Here is a 21,720-nt window from a genome sequence, read left to right as displayed (position 1 = left end):
TATGGTTACATAAAGGTCAGAATATTTTCCATTTCAGTCCCCTATAGGAGACGGAAATGTCACCAGCGCTGTTCACGAGCTTTAGAAAAGCTCTGATGCAACTAATAGACCCCAGGTAAATGAAACAGCCCCAAAACTATTGGGATGAATTATCTTTGTCAAGTTGTGTGTGTGTGTGTGTGTGTGTGTGTGTGTGTGTGTGTGTGTGTGTGTGTGTGTGTGTGTGTGTGTGTGTGTGTGTGCGTGTGTCTAATTGAGTATTGTTTCCCTTAATTATGAGCTAAGAAACAGCGAGATCACCTCAAGATGTTTACAGTCAACATTAGCATACAGAGGGCATTGAGGAGGGGGAAGGAAGGAAGGGAGGAAGGAAGGAAGGAAGAAACAAAGGCCCAGGGTCTAAGAGGTCACTTTTCCTCCTGTAAGAAGATAGGGTAAGTTGGAAAGGAGGATTTTCGAGGAAAAGAAAGCAAAGCGGAGATGAATGGAGGAAGGAAAAAAAGAAGAAAGGGGAGCGAGGCCGCAAATGTTTTTGTAACATGACACACCCGCTCTGATACAATCCACGTAATCAGCCGTTAAGGGGTTAGGGGCCACGTTATCAGTGTTGGTTTCCTGACCCACCGTCTTATCACGATCAGGGGCCGCTCCGTCTCTGCATGTGTGTGAGTTGTGTGTGTCGGTGTCGTCTGTGTTCATGATTAAGCCGTTACTGATAATCCTATCAGCTTGTGTCATCTAAGACAACAAGGGATTCTTCCCACTGCAAAGAAAAAACACTGTTACTGTGCTTTTCTGCAGCCCGAGGGATCCACTCCTGGAAAAACACTCACTCACACTCCTCCCCCAAGGCTGTTGTTATTGATAATGTCATTAGATAGAGAAGGATGTGAAGATGTTCTGCCGCCTGTTGTTGAAATCACTAGTGCGGGGGCCCATTCGAAAGCTGCCTGTTCGGCCTGTGGTCCGTCAGAATTATTCCTTGTCCTTAGTGAGTCGTCCTCAAACAGCTACTGTCACTTCTTATAGTTTGTGTGCTCGACGTTGTGTTTAGAGCTTTTTTATAATTGGATTTGCTTTATTACTGTACACGTGTGTGGCTTATATATAATTTTCAATGATTTACTTAACTGGTGTTATTTTTTTTTTATACATTGCAATGCCGGCTACTTCCGAGGTTTGTTAATCAACCGACACAATCTTTAGACCCAAAAATCTTCCAAATAAAAGCTCTTTAATTCAGCTCGATAGAAAGTATGAGAGCAACAGAACGAATGTTGTGCTTTTACTTTGAAGACAAATTGCAAAAGAGAAAGTGATTCTGTGAATGTTGTTACCATGATCAGCACGAGGACGTCGAGGAAGACTTGTTCAACTCGGTCTTCTACTGGCTGTTAGCAAGCTGCCCCCCCACTGACTGCTACAGCCTGTTTATTCAGTTTTCAGTTTTTATATTTCAATTAAACATATCACGTGTCCAAATCGCAACAATCTTGGAAATGCACTTCCTCTGGCAGTTTACAATACACAAGCCAAGTCTGAAGCCGATTAGATGAACGGACACATACAGACAGACAGATGTTTGTGAAATTAGTAGGTAGTGTGTGTGTGTGTGTGTGTGTGTGTGTGTGTGTGTGTGTGCGTGCGTGTGCGTGTGTGTGTGTGCGTGCGTGGTGACCAGTCTGTATTCACAGTGTTACAGTTGAGTAACTTGCCTATAAACGGGTCGGCCTTTTGTTTTTCTTCAACAATACCACCACACATGTCTGTACTGTCTGTAATTGGAAGGTAGTGAATTGTGAAACTCTGTGTGCGTGTGTGTGTGTGTGTGTGCACGTGTGCGGCGTGAAAGTACAGTTAGTTCCAGTTACTGATTTTCTATTGGCGGCGCCTTAAATAGAGTAGAATGGGGCGACCGATGAACTGATGTGAAGTTAGAATAATAAAAGAGTGAAGAAAACAATAGGGGCAGATGAAAGGGGGCAGAGAGCTGGATGGGTTGTGTGAAAGGAGGGGTGGAGAGGGGGGTTCCTCTCCTCTCCCCAGTTTTCGCGGCACTGTAGCTGCCTTGCCACACACTGACTGATTGATGGTGCTAAACGCGGTACCTCCGCTGTCACACCCAAACCACGTCACTGTCAGATGTCAGCTTGAGACCAACGAGGAGGAATAAATCTTAGTGATCACACCGATGCCCTGGCTGACTTGTCTTGTACTTGTGTGTTGTATTTTTGCTCTGCTAGGATCATAAAACCCATAAATAATTAAAGCTGTGCCCAGTTCCTGAAAGCTCTGTGTTTGTTTGCTGCTCGCCATCTTACGCTAAGCACCCTCTGTTCAGTTAAGGAGGTCACACCCCCGGAAAATAAACTGCATCTCCCAGCGTGTAAAAACAACCAGCTGGATCAGTTCAGTTCAAGAAACCTGGAGTGGTGAAGTGGAGAGAATCCATCTATCTGTTTATACGGTAGCTTTTATCCAGAACTTGAATTTGACTCCCATCTCCCCTTTGAATGCACCACATCTCGGCTCGCCACCTACACGGAGGTGATGAGTGCGGCTCAGCAGTCGCTTGACAATCTTTTCATTGCTTTCACGCAGTCTGAAAATATTGTGTCAATGAGGCCTGACATGGTCACAGATACTGAAAAAGATCTTTATGGAAGGGAAGTGCCAAAACAACCTTAGTGGCAGCTTATATGTTAAAAAATAAAAACACAGTCATGTTCATTTGTAGCTCAACATCTATCTTATCTTAAAGATAACTTACACTTAAATGATGAGCCCCAAATCCTTGCAGTCCATATTCTCACATGGGCTCACTCTGACATTCTCCAGAGTTTTTACAAGGGAACTGCAGGAGAAACTCTGCAGATTGTCTGGCCCAACGGACTCGGACAGTTGCAGCCCCTCCGGATGATTTCAGGAGAATACCCGGAGTTCAGTGCATGTCTGAAAGCAGCCTAAATCATTTGACGTCTTTGCAGCCATGTATCATTTCAACACTCAGTAACACAAAGCTATGCCTGCTGCAGCTTTTTGATCGTCCAGAGAGGACATCCTCATTTATAACCACAGAGAACAACAGGGAAGCAACAGAGGCAGGGAAAGGGAAGTATATAGAAGAGAGAGCAGGAAATGACAGAGTCAGACATAAGGGAGGTATGCCAATGGTGAGCAGAGAGAGAGAGAGAGAGAACACAGGAGGGGAACACACACACGCAGAGTTAAAGGTTTGGAAACAGTCTAGAAAAGATAGTTCAAATCAATGGTGGAGAGAATAATCAAGTTATTAGAAAGGCAGCAGACATTTTCTCACTGACTCCGCTCGGCTCTGACAACCCACTGTGATCCCTGGACACTGCCCCTGTGTGTTTGTGTGTGTGTCTGTGTTGTCAGTGAACGTCTGTGCTCGTGTGTGTGGGTGCAGTTGTGTATATATTTGTCTCCCTCTATCACCTCCGTGTCCTTGCTAATAGCTGAGTGGACTCCCTGCAGTCTCCACAGGCTGTACTGTGATTATCACCACTTAGCTGTGCGCCCACACAGAGACACACACAGGCACACATGGACAACGCACTATGCAGACACCAAATCATGCACACATTTGTATACATGCAACACACACACACACGAGGACACACATGCAGTTCCCCACAGAGAAGTGTAAATATGATATAGAGAACCAAATAATCTGTGAATGTGAACACGCGTGTGCACGTTCATATTGTCAACTCCATGTGTGCATGTTCGCCTCTCTTTACACGTCCGTCTACATGGGTGTGTGTCTGTGTAAGTGTCCATCTCTGCATGTGTGTAAATCTTCACATGTTCTCTGTCTCTATATCTGTACTCCACAATGTGTGTGTGTGTGTGTGTGTGTGTGTGTGTGTGTGTGTGTGTGTGTGTGTGCTCCATGTCAGTGCAGCCCGTGTTAACTGTTGACACACTAATTTACTGTGACTTCCCGTAAGACCTGCCCAGTAATATGGCTTATTGACGAGGCCACGGGGAGCGTGTACGCGTACGTGCATTGTGTGTTGTTTGTGTTTGCACCACTGAGTGTTTTCTGTGCTGGAGATTACATATCTGCTGCATTACAGATAAATATGGTCAGGCCATGGATGATGTATGCACACATAAATGTTTACTCTCTGTGAGTGAGTGTGTGTGTGTGTGTGTGTTTGTGAGACACTTTGATAGTTTTATGGGTCATTTTTGTTTGTGTCGAATCTGCATTTTTCTAATGATCCAACGTTTCTGCCTCTGCATGTGCACAAGATTTATGTTTCCTGGAGAGAAGGAGAGGAGAGGAGAGGAGAGGAGAGGAGAGGAGAGGAGAGAAGCAGAGAGGAGTAACGTGATCCATGGGAGAGAGCGCCAACAGGAAATTTCATTTTGGACAGTGGTGAAAAACTGGACAAAATGCAGCCACTGCAGCGTCCCCGGAGTCCGAGAGGTGCCAACAGGTTGACACTACACACACTCACACACAGATTTAAAAAAAACACGACTCATACACTGAAGAGAGTTTCCAACTATGCACTCAGAGCAACATCTTTTAACTCTCTGACATGCAGGCACACACACACACACACACACACACACACACACACACACACACACACACACACACACACACACACACACACACACCCACACACATATGCACAGAAGTGAGGAGAGGTTGATGGACACGGAGCTTCTGGTCCCTCTGAGATCACCACATTCTCCATGTGCCATTAACCTCAAAGATGGATGGGGGGAGGGAGGCGGTGGCAGAGTGGTGATCAGGAAGATCGAGAGAAATCTCAGCGGGCCGGTAACATTTTGGGGTGATTACTCTGGATGTACTAACGTTACTGAGACTCACGACCGACTAAACCAAAACAGTATAAATGGTAAATATGACTGTTTTAAAAAAAATATAAAGATAAAGCATCTTCACGTGTCAAAGCAACAAGGAAGTCTGTCAATTGCTTTTCAACTCCTGGGCAACATTTGTATCCCACTTTGATTCAGAGGAGAAGAAAGGAGTAAAATAGAATGGACATGTTTTTTCGGAAAAAGGGAAGGAACAGGTTGAACGAAGAATACAAAGAAAGAAAGACCAATAAATCAAGTCAATAAATCAAGCTGCACCAAATATATATCACTTTCAACGATATGTCTTTGTGAAAATGTTGAAAAATGCCCAATCATACAATCTTAAAGAAAGTGACACAAACATTTGAAATTGAATGGGTTCTTCCCTGACCCATAATGCATCCTTCCACCAAGTTCCATGCAAATCCATTCAGTTAATTTTGTGTAATCTTGCCTCCTAACAAACAAGAAAACAGAGAAAAACATAACTTCCTTGTTGGAGTTAAACAAGGACAGAAAACTTTACAAATGTGCAGGTGGCAAAAACGACATATAAACCGAGAAACAGCTCCAGAATCCCAAACTTAGAACGTAGTGAGGTGAAATGAATAAATTCGATCATATATAATCAATCAACTCAAGCGGACGAGAACGAGCGGCGGTGGACGTGTTGGCGAGGTGAGGACAGGGCCAGTAGAGCTTGTCGACAGGCCAGCAGACAAGTTCTTCCCCTGACGCAGAGCAAGGATCAGTTTACCCTCTACTGGTTTCACAGCTCTGTTGCAACACACACACACACCAGAATGTTTTGTTTTTTTTAAATAAATTGCCTTGGTGTTTTTACTTAGTCTCCATACAGTGACTGAACTCAGTAGTGTCAGGTTATTAAAATCCACTCTGGCACACACACACACACACACACACACACACACACACACACACACACAGCGGCTTCATGCACCACGTCAACGTACTTTCAGATTGCAAATGTTGCCCCCACAGCCTGCACTGTTTCCAAGGTAAATACAAGGCTGCAAGAAGAGTAGCAACGACGAGGAGGGAGGGGGTGAGAGCGTGTTGCAGCAATGCAACAACTATATATGGTAAGTTCAAGGTAAATAGGTAATACTATAACTATTTGTTATAATAACTAAACTGAGCAACGTGTGCTCTATCAGGAACTAGAATGGCACTTGGAGCACAAACCTCCGCCGAGGCCCAACAGTTTAAAAAACAACTTTAAATTCAGAAGATTTATATTTGGATCTGCATCACATCTCACACACTGATAAATATCTGTCCCATTTTCATCAAGATCCATGAATTATTCTCTAAGAAATAAACAAAAGTGTTGAAAGACTCCCTGTCTTGCAATGCTAATGAAAGTGCCAAAAAACCTGGATCTGGATCCACAACAAATTTTGTATTTCTTCTTCCTAGTGTCAGACCCAACCCCTCCACAGAATTTCATGGAAATTATTTTTTTGCGTAATCTGCTAACAAACAAACAAGAAGAAGAACTTATGCCCTATATCGCCATGTTCAAGAAAGTGAAAAGACAATCCTGAATCTGTCCACTTCAGAATCGTATGGGCTCTTCCATGGGTCCTGCGCCACCCCTCCACAAAAGTTCATGGAAATTGGTTTGGTAGTTCTCACAAACAAATGCCTATGAAAGTAAATCCTTCCTGATGTAGTTATAGTTGTAACTATTGATGACATTATAACACACGATGAAAAGTTTTTGCTTTTTGACAAGACTGACAAGCCGACCGTTGCGTTGATATAAGATCTCTTCAGCGTTTCCCATCCATTGGCCTAAAACGGATTCCCTCCCTGTGATGTCGGCGGTGACTTCTGGGAAACCCGGTCCACTGCTTGGCAAGCAGAAAAGGTGTCATGATGGCATATCCTCGTTTCACAACATACTGTTGAGACTTATACCAAAGAATGCGTGAAGGGAAAGTCCAGCAGGCTCGGGTCCATGTGGTGCGTTGGTGTGAGTTTAGAACGATTCGCAGAGGTTAGTGCGTAATTTCCCCGTCCATAGTCTCCCTGTGGACTCGTGCCAACAAAGATATAGGATACTTTTTTTTATTCACACTCAGCGAACTCTGCTGCCATGTGAAACAAAAAGTTGAACTACTGTTTCACACTACGTTTCAACTGAAGAAGAGGAAGAAGAAGAACGCAACTCCCTGCTGTGAAATGCAAAAAAAAAAAGTAGAAATTGTCATATTTGAGCACAGCTGGAAGAGACACAAGTTGGAGTTAACAAGTTTTCCATCGCCTCTAATAAAAAAAAAATCCCAAAGTGTGGCTCTGACAGCTCGGAGGAACGTTAGAGCGATATTAGCATGTGATTGCTCGCTGCTCTCATCACTTGACAGATTCCAGTGGGCCGGGGCGGCTTCAGTTACAGCAGAGAGAGACAGGATGAGGGAGGCAGGAGGGGAGAGAGAGAGAGAGCGACAGGTTACAGAGGTCGTACCACTAGAGGGACACACGGAATGAGAGGGGTGACAGTTAGTACCTCTCTCTCTCTCTCTCTCTTGTCACACACACACACACACACACACACACACACACACACACACACACACACACACTCACAAACCTGTCATGGAAAATGAACTTAATACCTTCAGACCTCCCGAGATGTGAGGAAACTGAGTTGAAACGGAGATCAGTGATTCACCTGTTTACCAGTAATGGCGAGGTATAAATCCTGAAACCTGCCATGATTGGTGAAAATATGTAACCAAATATCGCTGTGTATGTTTGCATCTTCTAAGAAAATTCTCACGTCAGAAAAGTCCAAGAGGCTATAAATATTTGTCACAAAAACATCTGCCCCTGTGTGATTTTCTTCTCAACCATTAAAGGAATAGAGGTTTAAAGGGGTTTCAGTCCCCGCAAGATAACTGAGTTGTGTCATTATGGCCAGTTTGTGTGTGTATCTGTGTGTCAGCGTGCGATGGGTGTGTCCTGGGAAGACGACATGAGAGCCAACATTTGGTTAGGTTTTCAGACCACGAGCTTTGGTGTCACTGCGGGCCCTAAAACACACCTCCCACTGCAGGGAGGGAGTGGGCCAGCAAAAAGGAAAGTGAGTGCTTGTGTGTGTGTGTGTGTCTGTGAGTGTGTGTGTGTATCCAGAAGCTCACTGCCTTGATGGCTGCTCTGCATCACATGTAAATCTGTTCCTTTAGCATAGAACTTCATTTTCATAGTATAGGCTCTATAGGCTCTATTTGGGTAGGAATGTTAGTGACATGGCAATGTATTTTTGTTAATTGATTCTAATTGATTATTGCTTATCATCCTTTCCATTTTGATGAACACACGCACACACACACACACTCATTCACACACACACACACACACACACACACACACACACACACACACACACACACACACACACACACACACACACACACACACACACACACACACACACACACACACACAGAGTTCCAGTTGTAAATCTGCACCAGGTCCCTTTTAAAGCTCCCAGCACAGCTACAAAGCTCATGGAGCTGTGCTGTGGGCTCTCTCTCTCTCTCTCTCTCTCTCTCTCTCTCTCTCTCTCTCTCTCTCTCTCTCTCGCTCTCTCTTACTCTGTTTTGTGCTTTTCCTTTTTCCACCTCCCTCTGTTCTCTCCACTACCAGAGAGAGGACAGGATAAATGCATGAATAAAAGGAGAGAGAGTTGGTAAGGGAATAAATGTGGGAGGGAGAGACAGGCAGGGAGAAATTTGGTAAAAATCAAAGAGAGGGAGTGAGTGGGGAAAGAGATGTAGATGTGGTAGGAGAGGGTGAGGCAAAATAAAGAGAGAGAGAGAGAGAAAGAGGGTGAGTGAAACCGCTCTCTAATCAGTGAGGGGCTATATGGAGGCGGGCAGAGGTGCCTACTGTAATCCGATACACGTGCGCGCGCGGCGTGCATGCGCTCCGAGACAGGGGACTGAGTGAGCAGTCCAACACGCTGCCACTAACCCGGCGGAGATCGGAGAGGAAGGAGCGGAGCGCACTGCCGGAGCTGCTGGGAGAGAGGGGGAGAGAGGGAGAGAGAGAGAAGAGAAAGAGAGAGAGAGAGAGGGAGAGAGAGAGACATTCGTTCAGCACAGAGAGAGAAAGAGAGAGAGAGAGAGGGGGGAGACAGAGACGCGTGTTGGAGCAGAGAAAAGCTCAGTTTGGATGAGGAGCAGAGCGGAGAGGCTGCACGTTCATTTCCTCCCGATCAGCTTTTACGCACGCACACCGGTGCTGCTGCCGCCGCCTCCTCCGAGACACCTCAGCCTGCGTCCCTGGCGCAAGAAACGGAACCGTTCCCCATCCGGACAGTGTCCTCACAGGACAATCGATGGGACGACATTTGGTGTTTATTTTAATCACAGGTGCTTTTACCAAGTAGACGCGCCACTTGGAGATTGAGCCACAGGAGAAGATCTGGGAATATTTACATCGAAACAAACAGGGAAAGACGCGTGGGACTTTTCTCCCCCCCCCTTATTTGCCAAACTTATTTTTTTTTTGCCGGTAGATTCTTCTGATGGTTCCCGGTGAATCCAACAAGTGATTTTTTTTTTTTTACTTTGTTTGAATTTTGTAATTTCCCTCTCAGCCGTGTCAGGTCTGTATCCCCACGCGCGTCTTGCCTGACACACGGACCCGGTGCTGTCGACCCTGAGCACCGACATGGATTTCGCGACTTTAAAAACGTGTTTACCGGACGAACTGCGCTGATTTCAGGCCAGTTTCCTCGACAGAAGACGTGGTGCCACACACACTGACACAGCCTAAACGAACATTACAGTTTTTTCCACTTTGATATTGTTGGAGAGGAGAGCACACGCATTTGTGGAGGAGTTTGGGCACCGGTCGTGTTGCGCACTAGAGAAATAGAAAACTGTGGAAAAGGAGACTGTGGGAAAGGAGACTGTTGGATCACAAACTTCTCACATATTAAAACCACAGAAGAAGATAAGAAGTGACTTTTCCCCCACACATGAGAGGAGAGAAGATGGATTTACTCATATGGCTCTGTGGATGTTTACTGGCTTTTCTTTCGCCTCCAGTCAGAGCAGAAGAAGGAGGTAGGTTTTGACACTTTCCCTGCATGCCCGCTTTAATCCGTGTCACTTGTAGGTGCTAAATGGAAGTTAAACCGCTTCTTTTTCCCCAAAGAGAGACACCTCTCACACCCACAGCACCACTACGAGCATGTAAGACTCAGCAGAGACGTTTGTTTCTGAGAAGAAAATATATTTCCCCTTCAAACCAAAATGCGTAATGAGCGTAAAAAATAACATCCTGGAGAAATAACCATTACGAATTTTCTTATTACATGCACCCCCCCTTACATATATTTCCCTTTTAAATAAAATAATGATACATAAAGTGCGGAGGGACACTAATAATGAAGCTTTAGGACATTCGGGAGGGAGACCCCGGCTATAAAGGGCCATTCTCAGAATTTACCCATCTCGCTCGATTGGCGTTAACACCAGAGGTGACGAAGTAAAAATAGAAAAAGTAATAAACTTCTAATGATCGAACTAAATCCTTTAATTGTCCCACAACACCGAGTTTTTATGTATTTGGTGCCACATGTTTCTTTACGCAGCAAACTTTCAAACAGTGCGATCTTTACAAATCAAGTATCAGTGTCCCACCCTGCTGCTGCTGCTGCTGCTGGCGTCAGGAAACATCTTTATCATAATCTGTGGATTTTAATCTGCTGCTTGATCAACGACTGGTCTCCGGAGAGCTATTCAATAATGAAAAATCACTATAATGCTCCTGTTATATTCCTACCGAGGGACTAACTACCGCTGTCAGCTGGTGCGTAAGGTTCAGACTCGGGAGTTCATATGTGACCTTATCGCGCTTGTTCAATCTCAATATGTGTCACTGTATGATTTACTCCTACTTCAGAGTTTTTATTGAAAAGCCTGGCAGCTACTTGAATTTGGTCACGCGGGGCTTGTGGGGTTAGTGCGCAGAGCTGGTGGCGGGGAATCGGACCGAGTCCCCGGCTACCGGAGGCTTGCAGCGGCGGCGGCGGCGCTCCAGTCTCACGGAGGTCCGGTTCCAGCGGCTGCATGCGGAGGTCTGTCACTCCGCGAGTCCGCGTGAGCGATGCGGGGCAGGCTGTCCGGTGCATTAACACCTATCAGCAGGTCCACCTCCGCGCACATGACGTGAGAAACGATCCGCGCTTTGCACTCTATTAAATGTGGCACGACAGAAAACGGCAAACGCTCGTCGCTCACCGGTCCAATGCGTCTTCGTGCGTATCCAAACAATCTTTACGCACAGGGAGGAAACTGCTCGAGCTTCTCCGCGCAGCACAGACGCGTTTTTAGCTCGCTCGGTTAAACACTCATGTCTGTGGTGGTCGAGGCGTCCGTACTTAAATCCACTGTTATGTTACAGGTGGGTATTTATAGGGAACTTGTCTCAGCCAATCCGATCTGAGAACGTGGACTAGTTTTAACCGAATTGTTGTTAATAAAATACAAATTATAACTCATTTTACAGTGGAAATCCCTTTTATGCATTTTCAAAGAGACTGGCTGACATCCGGGTTCATTATAAGTAGTAATAATCTGCACAGTCTCACTGCTGCTGTTGGTTTATCATAGAAAAGAGACTGAAGACTTGGCTAAACCCTTTTTTATTACTCCTCAAGAGCCACATTCTGCTCTGAGATACATGTGTGTGTGTGTGTGCTAAGGTGCAAAAAGAGGCGACTGAAAAAGTGCATGTGTGGAGAAGCTGTTTTTTTGTTTTGATTTAAGGCTTATTCTGGAGGTGAGCCGTGGGGCTTTTTGTAGATCTCATGACTTGGATTGAGTGGCCCGTCTGCCAAATGTTGTTTTGGAGAAACACAGCGTGCAGCGAGAGAGAGAGAGAGAGAGAGAGAGAGAGAGAGAGAGAGAGAGAGAGAGAGAGAGAGAGAGAGAGCACAGTGGAGGCATATACTCTGCATCACATTTCACCTTGAATGTGAGAAGATATGTACCATGGAGCAGATTGGTCTGTGTGGATATTTCCATGTCAACCCGAGACCTGGCAGTCAGAGCAGGCCTGTGTGAATAAAACCCGCTGGAGCCATGTACCACCTCTGAATGTGGAGGTTTTTCTCTACTAACTGATAACTGCTGCCACTGTATATAAAATGTGCAGCCACTCCTGAGCCTGGTATCTTGTCATTTGATCAACAGTGTAAAGTGACCCATGTTAACAGCCAGTGTCAAAGCTGAGATTCTTACAATGCAGTGAAATTCACATTGGAAACTGGTTTTCAGGGTGAAATGACAAAGTGTTTAAATGTGGTTTCTGTTCCGTCTCCATTAGTCACCATTGTTTTTCGAGCACAATCTTAATTTAACCTAAACCAAGTAGTTCTTCTTCTAATCATGACATCACCAGTTCCATAAAATAATCTAGTAAAGCCATTGAATAATGTGTTCAGGTATGACAACCTGTTGCTATGTTTTGTTTTTTACTTGACAAAAAAAAAGGTTAACCATAGATTAACCTTAACTTTACCGGGGGGCCTCGATCAAGCTCTCCTCGACATCTCCCCCTGCTACACTGAGATCTACTGGAACACACACACACACACACACACACACACACACACACACACACACACACACACACACACACACATGCAGACACACACATGCTCAGCAGCAGGCTATGCACAGGATTGAAGCTTCCTCAGCAGTAAACTTTTAGCAGATGCCTCCGCTCGGGTTGTCTCCGGAGAGATGAGCAAGGAAAGCATCGTCAGACTTAAAAAAAAAAAGTGTATATATATATAGCAAGAGACAGGAGGGAGGGATGGAAGCACAGTGGGGAGGAAGTGGAGGGGACAGGCGGAGGGAGAGCTGCGAAGAAGAAGAAGAAGAAGAAGTGAAGCAAACGGAAGACCGATTTTTTAGCCTCGCTGTTTGATCCTGTTTCTTCATTCTGTTTGATCACAGCTGTGCCTGGAAGGGAGATAAACGGACGTAATTGGCCACTCAAGACCAGCTGTCGGCCTCCATAGTGTCTCCTCTGAAATATGCAGCTTGATGAAACAGGCTCGCTGCGATGCTTGCTGAAGTAGGAAGCCAGCAGTAGGATAAATTGCCCCACAGGTATACACGAGGGCTGCTTTATGAGACTGTTTTTTATTCATGGCTCCCACCAGCCTGGTTTAGAAAGTCTGAAACTGAAGGGGAGGGAATTTCTTTCCCGCATTTTGGGGTGAGAAAGTCACCACCCACTTATGATACAGGTTTCATCAATTCTGAATGTGATTGCACTTCAGTTATTTGTGCTTCAGGCTGCAGCGTTTTTTTTAATCGTCGGGTCATTGTTGTGCAGAATTTAAAGACATTTTACGAACTTACCAGTGTGAGCGTGATTGGGTTTCTAATGAATTTGTTATTTTTCTAGCCTCCAGCTTTTCTAGTCTCACAGAACCAGGTGCTGTGATGCCCCGTGGGGGGTCAGCGCCTTGTAATAATTAAATGTTGCATTGGACCAGGTCATGATGGCATCAATAAAGCAAACCATCCATGTCCTTTGTTCAGAAAAAGAAGAATATATTCACACCCAGATTCAGCTCACTACATAATAAACCGACTCTGACACAATTGCACAACGTAATCACTTTGTGTCGGGAAAAGAAAATCAATTATGAGCGTGAAATATTACAGACATTAAATCCTATAAAACATGCATTTAGCTGCATTTCTTTCCGCCACTGTAATTTGGGGTTTCCATGTGTAATTACTCAGTGCATATGGAGAAAGAAAAAGGGTAAAAATACAGCAGTATATTATGGCAAGTCAAATAAACTGTAAAAAAAGAGTGAGTGAGTGAATGTTCAATATTAGCAGCAAAGTATATGAGCGGCCTATAAAAAGAAAGGACAATTAGTGAGTCTGGAATCAGCTTAGTCTTGTATGTTTTTCTCTGCATTTCCCCATCATTTCATTCTAATTGTTTCAATTCCCATTTTCCCTTCGCTCTTTCTTCTGCGTTCGGATAATGACGGCAGGAAATTATAATCTAAAGTCTGTTTGTGATGCTTCCACGCGACCTGTGAACTCCCGTCCCGGCGGCAAAAGCACCTCGAGAAACAACAAAGCAATAAACAGAGAAAAAAATGGAGCAGAGGCGGAGGACGGAGGGCGAGAGAAGAAGAAACAATAAAAGATGGAGGGAGTAAAGAATCTTAAATGAGTTTTGGAGCACAGAGGAAAGAAAGGAAAGAAACAGAGAGAGCAGGAGAGAGGGCAATAGTGAAGTAAGAGGAGAGCAGCAGAGTGTGAAGCAGTTGAGTGGAGCCACCTGCAGTAAAGCAACCCAGACGTATTCCTCTGCTCTATCAGGCACAGGAGGTCTTCTGGCTTAAATGTAGTATATTATCAAGACACACACTGGTTTTATACGTCACCATTTTGGAAACATGGATGGCAACAGTTTTCCACAAAGTGTCCATAAATATCCTCTCCATCTCAAACGAAAACAGTCTTTTTACTGTCCTGATTAGACTGAAATGTCTGTGCGCGAGACAGCCGAGCGAGTGTGAGTCTGACAGGTGACACGCTGCCGCCACACACTTTCTACAAAACTGATTTCTTTTTAATCATCTCGCAGGCAGCAGGTGTTTTCCGGCAGGTTCTCATGATTAAGGCTCATTCTTTTTTTCAATCTCGTGATTCAGATGGCTGACATCTTTTTTCTTTTTTACCTTTTCCTTTTCTTTAAAGCACATCTGAGTAGAAGGAAAATCCATGAAAATCCAGATTTAATTAGCCATGCAACCTAAAAAAATCAACGGAATAAATAAATAAATAAATTTGGGCATCAAATGAGAGGACATTGTTGTTTTCTTTTCAATTATAACAGTAATGGAGGCCTAACAGCGGGGCCGGTCCACTGATATCAACAACCTACATTAGACAATTAACCCTCTGCGCACTCTCTTCCTTCTCTTTATGTCTCTTTCTCGTCTGTAAAAGCGAAAGGACAATTACTGGGTCCAGCAGGATGTTCTAATTACAGTTATCATGTCATTAGTAAACTGCTAGTATTCTAGTGTCTTCACTGGCCATTGGTAATGACTGGAGTAATTAGGGAGGATGGGGAGATGTGAGGTGTGTGTGTGTGTGTGTGTGTGTGTGTGTGTGTGTGTGTGTGTGTGTGTGTGTGTGTGTGTGTGTGGTGTGTGTGTGTGTGTGTGTGTGTGTGTGTGTGTGTGTGTGAGAGCAGAACAAAGGTCCTCAGAGGAAAAGGGGAGATCGTGGAAATCCTTCGAATGAGACTATTTGCCTGTCCACACTTCTCTTAAAACCTGTGTGTGTGTGTGTGTGTGTGTGTACCAGCTAAGCCTTCTGTGTCCTCTGTAGTCCCTCCAGAGCAGTGCCGTGCGAGGCCACACGTTGTTTTCCCTTTCTCTCTCTCTCCCTTCACGCTGAATCACCCTGTTGTTCCTCTCTTTTCATGGCGCCTCACCTCTCCTTTATTGGCGCACTCTGTCTCTTTCTCCACACCTCCCCGTGTCAGTGTTTTCCCTCGCTCCGATTAAGAAACCTCGCTCACCTTCTGTTTGGTCTCACTTTCGCAGCGGTGGGAAATCTCTTTTACTGTTTCACTCCCTTGTTGTTGTTGTTTCCCCTCAATCCTTGCTTTCTCAGCCTGGAAGAGAATAAGGCTCAATTATGGAAGTCTAGACAAAAAGACGAACAACCTACTTTGTGTTGTTTGAACCTTTATTTCTGTAGAATTGATTGGCCGATTGGAGGATACGTGTTCTTACAAAACAACAGGAACAGACAGTTGTAAACCAAACTCAACAAGAAGTCCTGGTTGTGTCATCTGAATTATCTTCAGGTTTATCAGAGCACTTGACCCGATGTCCGTTGGTTTAAATAAAAATGTAGAAATAGAAATGCAGAAATAACACAATATCAAGTTAAGTGGGCCTGATAGAAACATATAGAGCGTCAAAAACAGGCAGTAATAGAGGGGTCTTTAATATATATTTGTTGTGTTGTGTTTGTCTGTGTGGAGAGGCTGGGGTAGACTTCACCTGTTGGCACATTATCCAGCTGTTCTTATATTTGTGACAGTTTTAGAAGATATAGACAAATGATATCGCATCAGAAAAACCCTAATATGTGTTGTTCCAGAGAGAATGGACACACTAGGTGTTATGATGTTTTACTTTTGAAGACTTGTTGAATATGATAGAGAAACAAACTTGGCTGTTGGTTGAGAGGAAATAGTTTTAATGTACTTTGTAAGAAAGTGTTTACGGGACTGATATTAATGAGCGTGTTAATTTGGTGCAGATCCAGAATTATAAATCTGGATCTAGTGAATTTAAAAGTGGTTTCCTAAGGGGACCGCTGGCAGAGGTACGGAAAGTGCTACTCTAGTTTAACCTGAGACTCTTTCTCTCCAGTCATTTCCGAACATCATTTTTTACCTCCTTTCCTTTACACTCTGTTGCTCGTCCTCTCTCTCACACACACACACCGTTCTGCTTCAGTTATCTTTTCAGTTTATCCGCTGCCGCTCTCTCTCTGTCAAAGATCTTTCGTTTCTCTCTCTACCTTCCTGTACTCCGTCCTATTATCTCTCTCTCCTTTCTAAATCTCCGTAGGTCACCTAAGGTCTCTGCTCTCAAGCGGAGCAGCTTGTTCTCTTGTCAGTTCTTTTTCTGTATCACACACTCATCCTTTATTTTTTTTTTCGAGTCCTCATCTCTCTGCTCTCCAGTTTCCCATCATTCTTTGTGTTTCTCAGAGCCTTTGTAGTCCTCCGCCATTCCCTTTCTCTATTTTAACACACACTCCAACAAACACACACCGTTCTCTCTGTAATTTTCCACTGTGGCTTAATGCAGGTCACCTGGAGAAAAGCACAACCCCACCTGTTTGTGTGTGTGTGTGTGTGTGTGTGTGTGTGTGTGTGTGAGTTGTATTTTTTGTCCAGTGAGCTGTTCTGAGCTGCTGACTTTCTCTTTTCAGATGATGAGAGACAGATGTTCTGGCGTTGCTCTCTCCCCTTTCGCCCTGCTCTGCCTCCTTCTCCCTTTCTTTCTCTCCCTCTCTCTGTCCATTCCTGAGGTTTGTCGGGTCTCGGTGACTAAAAAGCTCCTTGGTTTTGATCCAAAGAAGACATCTCGGGCTGTTATTTTCAGTGTTTTGTCGGAGTCATACAAAAGCTTTTAAAACTCCAAATGTGTGTGTATTTCCTCCGTTTAAGGTAACGGTGCCTGAAGCATTTTGTGAGTGCTTCGAGATGCCGGAGCCAAAAACCATCCTCCTGAAAACGCACCGCAAATTGTAAAAATGCCAAGAAATCAATGGAAGAATTAGCATTTCTTTCCCCCTCGGGCTTTGATGCAGATGTTCAGAGTCTATTGATTGGATTGTTGGATTCCGGGACCTGTTTCCTACGAGGTCAAAATGATGTGACTCACTCTACTGTTTTGAGTATTGGGACCAGTGTTGGTGGATAATGAGCTCTCTGGTTAGCTGGTCAGCTTCCTCACTTTCATACAGGAACACTAAAAACACCAATGCTCTTCTTACTGGCCCGCACCAGTTGAAATGAGCAAGGGTTATGCAAAGTTCCCCCGGATGAAGAAAATCGATCTGGATTTCGAAAAGTGTCTCTTCAGGGTCAAGTCAGACTCGGAGGGAAAATGAATATGTAAGAGAGCTTAGAAACAAGGTCAGAGAATTTGCATCCGGGTCTAACAAACAAGGATAGTTCCATTTTGCAAAGCAGCTCCACGTTGAAGCGTGTAACGCTTGTGACTTTGTGCGATTGTTTTGTGTGCCCCCTCTGCTGTGCATGCATTTCCGTACACGTTTTGATTTCCACCGTATGGGTGGATCTGTGTGTGTCTGTGTTGAGGTATGTGCATGTGAAGGGAAAAAGTTGCTGAATAGGTGTTATCAGGAGGCAACACTGAACGTGGCGTAGAGCCATAAATAATGCAGCGACCTGTCTCATATCCCTGCTTGACTGCTTAGCATCGTTTACTGCTGCTTATCCTGGGTGTGTGTCTCTACGTGGGTATGTGTGTGTGTGTGGTCTGAACCCATTGATGCCTCAGCCAGAGGGGGATAAGCGATGTTCAGCGGTTTGTGTTTGTGCATTTTGTTGTGAATATGTGGTCTAAATACAACCTCTCCCTGAAGATCACACACGCCGATGTGGTTGAGAGAGAAGCTGCGTTGTGTGAAGTCCGGGGTCAAGAGCAGGGAAGGGTTGTCGTCACTGAGCGACAGACAAACAGAGACGGAGTAAAGAAAATTGTGGTGTTTTAGATGTGTTGTTTTTTGTTTCATCTCGTAAAAGTACCAACTCACTACAGACTTAAACACAGTCTGTGGTGGACTGAAGCAAGAACCTGAGCTGAGCCTGGGTATTGTGCTTCAGTGCAGTTTTACTCATTCTCAACTTGAGTCATTCCATGTTGTGTTGTTCATACCTATTCGTTTGTCAAAAGCAAAGTTCTTATGCTTTTAAGATACTTTTGGGCACTATGGCTTTTACTGATAGGACAGAATGTAGGTTTGAGAGAGAGAGAGAGAGAGAGAGAGAGAGAGAGAGAGAGAGAGAGACTCCACCCATGCCCCCCTCTGTAATTACTTTCACATTATAATAATTATAATAATAATACTGTGTATGTATACAACATTTTTTCATAATAATGTGTATGTGTAATATCTACAACAACTTGCCAGCATATAACTTTTTTACAAATCAAACTACACAAAAGTTCATGAATTAGGTAACAGTAGAACTGCGACATAAACATGAATACAATGAGACACTTACACTCTACTATGTCGTGTCCAAGTACATTTTGCTGATACTACTGTAGAACTTATAGTTGTGAGTGTATTTTAACATTGTAGTGCTTCTGCTTTTACTTGAGTAAATGGTCTGAATAATTTAGGTAGGCGGCCACCTACGTATGCAGCTGCTTGAAGCAGAGAATCGTACAACTATACTAAAGTTAACTTCTCAGATCACATTTTTATAGCTTTTGTCATAATATAAAGAAGTTGTGAGGACATTTTACTCACAGAGGATTCCTTTAGGCCTGGGCTCAATGCAACATTGCTAAAAAGAATAAAATCAAGTGGGGTAAATTATCCTTAAAGGCTTGAGGCAACTGCAACCCCTTTATTCTCTCCTTCCTCCTCTTTTCTCAACCCTGCAATCATCTGCATTAAGGCCGCTTCAGTTCATCTTCTGTCACTCTCCGTCTCTCTTAGGTTTACCTGTTTGATAATTCTTGACATGAATTCAGGCATTTTCCCAACTCAGCATCTCCACTGTCCTCCAACTCGCCCACTGCACTTTCTCCGCAGCGTACAGGTCAGGCTGCCGGAGAGTGGAATACAAATGAGCAGCTATAGATTCAGTTTTGGATGGATGTTGCATTCAGACAGTTTCTTGGTTTTAGAAATAAAGACAGCAGTTAGCTGTTCTACCCAAAAGAAAAATGTTTGGTGTAGGAACATAAAATAATTGATAATCTGCACCTCAGCATCATATTATTGTATGTATACATCTATAAGTGTGTATGTGTGCACCAATTGAACAAACAATGTCACATTCACTTAAAATTCAAAAGATGTTTGTGACACCCTTTGCCTTGTTTGGATGTGATAAATGAATTACTTTGTGTGTGTGTGTGTGTGATGAGTCCAGAGATTAATGGACCCTTGAAGCGGAGTAGACACAATACTTCACACACACACACACACACAGAGCATCTGCCTCTCTGTCACACCGACCATGTTCATTTGACGCTTGGAGGTGCTGTCGTCATCGGCTGCATGCCAGAGGTGAGAGGAGAGGAGGAGGAGAAGAAGAAGATGAGGGGGAGTCTGAAAAAATTAGAAAAGTGGAAGAAAAGACGAGAGTGATACAGACACAAACCTGCTCAAGTAAAAAGTTGTAGAGTGATAATAGATAAATGGACAATAATCTCGAATATAGTCTCAAAAAGAGTGTTGTATCTTGTTAGTTAACTAATCCAGCCACTGCATATGCGCCAGTTGGCAGTTTGAGTCAGATATAGGCAGAAGTAAAGTAAAGAGTGAAGTAGAAAAAGAAGAACAACACTCCACTGCCTGTACCAGAGTCTTGTGCAGGGACTGAATCTTATAAAATCATGTTTTGGCTCTTATAGTTCTCAACCCACCCCGATAACAACCAAGCTGCAGAGCATTAAGTTATTAGTTTGTTAGATTTATCGAACAATCTTTAGTTTCTCCCCCTTGCGCCGCCTCTCTGCATATCCCAGATTTTTCCGGCGGATACAGTTTGCAAAGCGCTGTGCTAAAAGTGGTGTTTGGCTGATGCTGCTGTGAGATTCCAGAGTGGTTAAGCACTAATCCAGGTGGTGCTGAGATGAAATGCGTCTGGCCGGGTTACATAGGCCCTGTAACTCTATTCCTGTTTTACTGAATGTCACCAAGGAGATTGGAAACAGATAGGAGGAGACAGACAGGACTAGTTGGCTCACAGCATGAGGGGGGGGGGAGACAGACGGAGATAGAGAGATAGAGATAGAGGTAGAGATAGATAGATAGAGAGAGATATAGAGGGGTGATCACTAATTATTTGCAGACAGGGTGAGGTAGATAACAGATAAAGCTGCCCCAGTGTCTGACTGACCCACACCTCCCTCTTCTCCAGCCGACTCTGAAGTGCATGAGTAAATATCAATCAGTCCACGTGCCTGCGTACAGTAGCTGCAGCCACGACACAACAAAATGTGATCGTCAGCGTTTCCTGGTGTATTTGTTTGTCTATTTGAATTTGTTTACGAAGACTGCATCTGATAAAGTGTTTATGCCGTGCGTGCATGCGTGTGTGTGTGTTAATGTTGAATGTGTACAGTTACTCCCTTTAGGAGGATAGGTTTACAGTAGCCGCTCTATTAATAACATTCAAACATGTTGTATTCTGCTGAGTAGTTTGACTTGGCTATGTCACCCCACTCAGCACAGTGGCAATAAATAATAAATACAGTGGCTGGTTTTTTTATCAGGTTGGTGTTTGTAGAGGCACACTGAGTCTGAACTGACAGAGGAATGATTGTTCGAATGCAGAACGGGGGACAAATGAAACAAAACGCTGTAAATTGAGTGAGGGAAACAGGACGACAACAGGCAGGAGAGGTCATGGAAAGGTTTGACGAAATGAATCATGGCCTTCGCAGTCACCACATCTCAAACCAGTTGAACGCCAAAGGGAGACTTGGGCAAAGACCAGTTGGACAGCTCTTTCCTCCACCACCACCGTTTAGTTTTTTATCTCTCCATTAGATTTCAGAGAATTGTAGAATCAATACCAAGGTGGACTGAAACTGTTTTGGCAGCTCACTGGGGCCCGGCACCTTACCTCGTGTGTTTTATCCTCTTTCTGTGCTTCCCAGCGAGCAGCAGACAAACATGCTGCTTTTATTTGAGTGACCATCATGTCCGAACTCCGAGACTCTATATAAAGATGGACGACATGACTGCTCCTTAAAAGTGAAGCCAAAGTGTCTCAATTGCCCCCTGATGGCGGAAGTATAAGTCATTAACCCCTTGGTGGTGGATGGGACATTGACATCATATTTGTCATTTTGGGTAGTTCTTATCATACTGATGTTTGTTCGAGTGCTCCTTTGGAAAGTTTGGTTTTAATTAGTGATTTGATGTCATAAAAACAGGGTGAAATGTCGTGATTGACAGCTGAGACTGACCCATGATTGGTCAAACATATATCAGTGGACATGGGTACCACAGGTTCATCCCC

The 21,720-nt window shown here is 44.2% G+C and overlaps 1 protein-coding gene across 4 annotated transcripts in view; it reads left to right on the top strand.

Annotated features, from left to right (window-relative positions):
• The first annotated feature begins 8,863 nt into the window (after window positions 1-8,863).
• Window positions 8,864-21,720, top strand: part of LOC118120307 (neuropilin-2) — a 91,534-nt gene continuing 78,677 nt past the window's right edge. For 2 of the 4 annotated variants that reach the window (XM_035175108.2, XM_035175106.2), the window contains exon 1: window positions 8,864-9,968. In XM_035175108.2, coding sequence (XP_035030999.1) covers window positions 9,881-9,968 — 88 coding nt within the window. In that variant the 5' untranslated portion in view covers window positions 8,864-9,880. The remainder of the gene's footprint in view (window positions 9,969-21,720) is intronic. The other 2 variants (XM_035175107.2, XM_035175109.2) reach the window with 1 other exon arrangement.

Source organism: Hippoglossus stenolepis, chromosome 13, assembly GCF_022539355.2.
Source record: "Hippoglossus stenolepis isolate QCI-W04-F060 chromosome 13, HSTE1.2, whole genome shotgun sequence".
NCBI classification, from domain to species: Eukaryota; Metazoa; Chordata; class Actinopteri; order Pleuronectiformes; family Pleuronectidae; genus Hippoglossus; species Hippoglossus stenolepis.
This window is presented reverse-complemented; position numbering and strand designations above follow the sequence as displayed.